The sequence below is a fragment of the Trachurus trachurus genome (genome assembly GCF_905171665.1).
Source record: "Trachurus trachurus genome assembly, chromosome: 19".
Lineage (NCBI taxonomy): Eukaryota > Metazoa > Chordata > Actinopteri > Carangiformes > Carangidae > Trachurus > Trachurus trachurus.
The window spans coordinates 9,932,408-9,937,479 of NC_139913.1; the positions used below are offsets into that span (position 1 = coordinate 9,932,408).

Here is a 5,072-nt window from a genome sequence, read left to right on the forward strand (position 1 = left end):
CAATTACCTTATTTAAAATGAAACCGACTTCCTCCTCATCACTGGAAAAACAGAAGCCAATACGAATATCTTACTTATTTTAATGTAAACCTATACAATTTGAGAAACACCAACTTTATAGTGTACTGCTTCATATTCCTATAGACACGTATAAGTTTAATGTGAAGGTGACAGGCCTAATGTAAATAGTGGCATTCATGTCAGTAAGGGTGATGCAACAGTTTAGTCCAAGATACTGTGTATGCTTCATGGTTTTATAGGACACAGACAGTTTTAGCATTAATTGGAAGAATTAACTAGATTACCCAAATTCTGGCCTTCCTAATTAGATCATATATAAACATATTCACAGCGATCTTTGTGGATCAATCCATACTGCAATTAGGATTTCACCTAAAATCAACACAAGTACCGGTAATCAAGTAATTTGCTAATAACTTGCTAAAAATAAAAAATCTACCTATTCATCTTGCATTTTATTTCTGGCTATACAACAGGTGACAATACAATTAATATTTTATTCTCATTGAACTAAAGAGTGGAGGTCAACTAATGCAATTTTTAATTGAAAAGTAAAAAAAAAAAACAGATCAGATGGGTGTGACAGAATGCACATTGGCAACTTATTTACGACAAAAATGTTTATTAGCATTCACCTGAAGCAATAACAAGACATTTGAGAGGTTCACAGAGGAATGCAATTCACAAATATTATCCACAGGGCAGTTAGAAACTGCCCTTTAAACCCTTCACTAGGAGTCACTGGACCCAATTTCAAAAAGCGAGCAAGGCCAGTTTTCAACAGTGGATAAACCACAGAGGGGGAAAGGAAAGGAGGGAGAATAAAGAGGAAAAGGGAGAGGAGAATCTGTACAGCACATGGAGGGAAGAAGAGGTCACAAGACAGGAGAGGATGGATGATCTGCCACACCTGTGAGCTTACAAACCGGCAAACGGCAGCGGAGGGTCGAGCCCCGGAACAGCACCGGGCACTCAGCACCGCAACACGCCACACCATGTCACCACCGCACTGCACCGCATCTTAACAGCTAACCAGCATTACTCAACTGCTACACAACTGCGCCTAGTGCACAAAAGATACACAAGAAAGAGGGTTAGAGTCATAGGAAAGCAACTTTAACCAGACAGAAAAAAGATGTGACAGAAAAGAAAATGCTATTTTTTGCCGGATTAGCAAGTCACAAATTTGTGACAAAGTGGCACTGCGATTTTTTTTTCATGTTTTGCTTTGATGTCACTGTACAATAAGCCATTTTATCCCAGTAAGAGTAGTCTAAAAGCTCAAATATGCAACATGGCCCTTTTCTACACCAACTGCAAATAAAACTCCCCCCCATATCCATCTTGAAAGGGTTTTTAACAAGGGATTTCATTAAAAGAAATATATTTATGGTCAAAAAAGAATTTATTAACAAGTACAAATTCAATCAAAATTAAAAAAAGCCCAATTTTGATTGGGGAAAAACCTTACAAATCCCTTTCAATATGCTCAACTTTACAAACACTGATGACAAAGAATTTACAGAATTTGTTTAGGCAAATTAAGTCAAATGAAACATTTAAAACATTTTAGACCAAGCTCCAATAACCTTTCAGTCTGCATTCAGTGGTATAGTGGAGTCCACTTGCTCCATGTGAGACTCTTCCTGATGTCCTCAGCAAAGACTCAATCATCTGAGATCTGGAAGGAAAGACAAAATACAGTTGACAAGAGCAAAACAAAAATGCCATCTTCACTCCTGCATCTGAGCTGATATTTTAACAGTTGCTGGTCTGATCTTCTCACTCCTAACACTAACATTTATAACAGCCTTTTGTGCATTTTTTTTCTTTAAAAATATACCTAATATTTCTATTTATTATCACATTTCTTTACAGACACACACACACCTTTCTTGGCCCCACACTCCCAAAAAAAGACTAGGTCTAACAAGACTTTTACACTCGGGCATATTTGAAAAACAAACCTCGAGGGTCCGTTCCCTTTGTGAGAGGCGGAGGACACCACAGGCACGGGTGGGAACAGAGCTCAGTGCATCTGCCTGTGATCCCCGTGAAACGTACCTCACCACACCACCTCATACACCAACTGACAGCCCGAACCACCGCCATGACGACCTGCTCCATAGCAACCACCGTTGCCTTGGTGACCTGCTCCTTAGCAACTGCCATCGCTCTCTCAGCAACAGGCAGGTCACATGGGCGGGTCACACACTAACTGCTCTCACACTGCCACACCCCCATCTCCTCCTCCTCCTCCTCCACTCTTTGCAAACAGGACTCCGCAGCTTGGAGGAAAGAATTCCACATTTAGGTGAACGTTTTTGAGTGAAGCACCCCCACGTCCCAACCACCCCTCCCTCCCCCCCTCCCATACACACTCACATCAACCCAATTTGTATTATGTGCTATGGCAGATCTGATCACATCAAGTCACATATCCCTTGTGAGTGCCTGTGTGTGTTTTAGCTTTTATGAAGGTACAAGCAAAGTAAAGCACACACAGCACCAGGCCTGTCTACATCAGCCCCAATCTGAATTTTTCTAAAAACTTTTGAAGACATTCTGCAGACTTGGTTGTGTGTGTGCAAATGACTGCAAAGTAGCATCAAGACTGCAGAATACCACAATGATGACTTCTAACTTTGCATAACAAGTAATGTAACTATTAATCCACCCTTTCCCCTGAATACCGTCATATTGCGTCCAAGTGTGGGTTAGGACTCGGCTCCGTTGTCTTCTGGTGATTTAGGTCTACTCTTGGATTTGGACCTGGACCTGGATTTTGACCCTCTGTTGGAAGCCGGGGTTCGACTTCTTGACTTGGATTTGGATCTGGAGCGGGAGCGAGACCTGGAGGGAGACTTTGACTTGCTCCGTCTGGGGGTTCTGGACTTGGATTTGGACTTCGACTTAGATCTGGACCTGGATCTGGACCTCGAGTAGGAACGGGACCTAGAGCGGCTGTAGTGGTGGCGGCTCCTGGATCGGGAACGGCTTCTGCTCCTAGAGCGGCTCCTGCTGCGTCTGCGGCGGCGTGGGCTGCCCGAGCGGCTGTGGTGGTTAGAGAGAGAAACATTTCATGAGCAGTCCGTCAAAAGCAAAAACAAAATGGAAACTGAAACCACATGGCACCAGCACAGCAAGAGAGGTGGGAAATCCTTCCATGCCAGACGCTCAACTATGAGAATATTTGGCCATGCTTCACTATTTTTCCTTCAAGGACAGAGAAGGTCCGTTATCTATTATCATCATCATCATTAGGCTAGTTGCTGATTGCATTTACCAAAGGGCTTGTCAACTAATTGATTGTTGGGATTTTGCACCAAGCAAAAAAAATTGATTTCACCTATGACATTTGATTAATAGAATAGTGAAAGTATCCATATATTTCCTAAAACTGAATTAATGAAGTTCAGTTTCAGATTACATGCGTGTACTATGAACAATCCTATGCAAACTACAGCAGTGGATAGAATAATAATCAGATTCATTAACCTGCATATGTCTTGTGGTGCATGTTAAGGCCTACATATACTGCTACAGAGGAAGGAGCTAGGTAATGTTTTCAAACTGCAGCGGGGCCATGTGCGCCTCGTTTCCTGCAAAACACTGTTATTCCTTTAGCCAAAAGCTCAAGCTAACGGGACGACGAGCATTTACCTCCTGCTCCTGCGTCCGTATCCACCGTATCTGCGTGGAGGAGCACCTCTCCGGCTGTACATGGAGTCCGGCGGCCGTCCGTAGCGGGCCATCTGCACCCGGAGCTCCCGCCCGTCGAGCAGCGCGCCGTCCATAGCGTCCATGGCGTCCTCGGCGTCGCGTTTGTCCAAGAACCGCACGAAGGCGAAGCCACGGCTCTCCTTGGTGTACCTATCGCGGGGGATATACACATCTCCGACGCGGCCGTACTTCTCAAACACCCGACGCAAGGTCTCCGGGGAAGTCCGGTAGGTCAAGTTGTCCACTTTGAGGGAGGTCATCCCCTCCACGTCTGGCGGCGGCCTTCCGTAGCTCATTGTTGTTTCTTCTCCCAGCAACAGCACCAGGCCAGCTAAGGGAGAAAACCGTTAACGCCCTTTCACCGTCTGCTAAACGGTCGCCGTTTGCTAAATCTCCAATCGGTGTGTGTGAGTCAAATTCTGTCTAAAGTTTTGTAATTGTTTTGGCCCTCTGGACGCCCGTCACTCCAACCGCGCTGCTTTCACGTGAAATGGCGGCAATAAAGCTTCCTTCTCCCCTTTCTCTTTGCGCTCCCGTTGGCCTCCTCTGATTGGCTGTTCGGCGGTTCGACTTCCGGCACGTAAACCGTCGCCCTGCCCCCTGTCGGCAGGGAGGTGACACAACACCACCGTTATTTTTCACCTTTAGTATTTTTATTTACATCCAACATTTATTTTGTATGACATAATGGTTTTTTTTCTCGTTGCACACAGTCGCAGCCATCTTTACTCAAATTCCTGGGTTGTATTTCAATTCCTCAGAAACAACAGAAAAGTTTTTATTGCCAAGAGCAGTAAAGGTCACTTTTCAGCACAAGGAACTTGGCGTGGTGTCAGTGGCAAACACAAAAGCTACAAAAAAATTGTAAAAGAAAGAAAAAAAGTAGCAATGGAATAACATTTTTTTAATAAAATGAAATAAGATTAAATAAAAAAAAGAGGAATAGAATAGAATAAATGAAAATATTCTAGTGCAAAAAAACGCGTATACCATAGGATTTATATAGAATAGAATAGAATAAAATAAAATAGAATAGAATAAAGATAGATATACAGAACACAGTAAATTATAGGACACTACTTGTTGCAAAAAAAAAAAGTCAGTTAGTGTATTATGAGTTATGACCATGGTTATGACTCCATGTTTTGTCTGTTATTTGTTTGTTTTGTTGTTGTTGTTTTACATTTATTTTCACTCATGTGTAAATGATTTTAACATTTTCGTCGCTGTGTGTGTGTAGCCTTCTCCACGGAGGCGTCCTCCTCTCCTCTCTCTGCACTGCAGTCAGTCAGTCAGTCAGCGGGTTGGTCCGCCAGCGAGCGAGCGAA

General features: G+C 43.3%; 1 protein-coding gene across 2 annotated transcripts; it reads right to left on the bottom strand.

The window, feature by feature from the left end:
* Positions 1-632: 632 nt before the first annotated feature.
* Positions 633-4,261, bottom strand: srsf2a (serine and arginine rich splicing factor 2a). 2 transcript variants are annotated; one of them, XR_014596256.1, is made up of 4 exons: positions 3,685-4,261; positions 2,715-3,075; positions 1,611-1,702; positions 633-1,084 (listed from the first exon to the last, which is right to left on the bottom strand). XR_014596256.1 is itself a non-coding variant. In XM_083994508.1 (3 exons), the coding sequence occupies exons 1-2, from the start codon at positions 4,038-4,040 to the stop codon at positions 2,739-2,741; spliced, it is 693 nt and encodes a 230-aa protein (XP_083850634.1). In that variant the 5' UTR covers positions 4,041-4,261; the 3' UTR covers positions 633-1,702; positions 2,715-2,738. The 2 variants fall into 2 exon arrangements, 1 of the variants encoding a protein (XP_083850634.1); XM_083994508.1 differs by having other exon boundaries at positions 633-1,702.
* Positions 4,262-5,072: the final 811 nt, after the last annotated feature.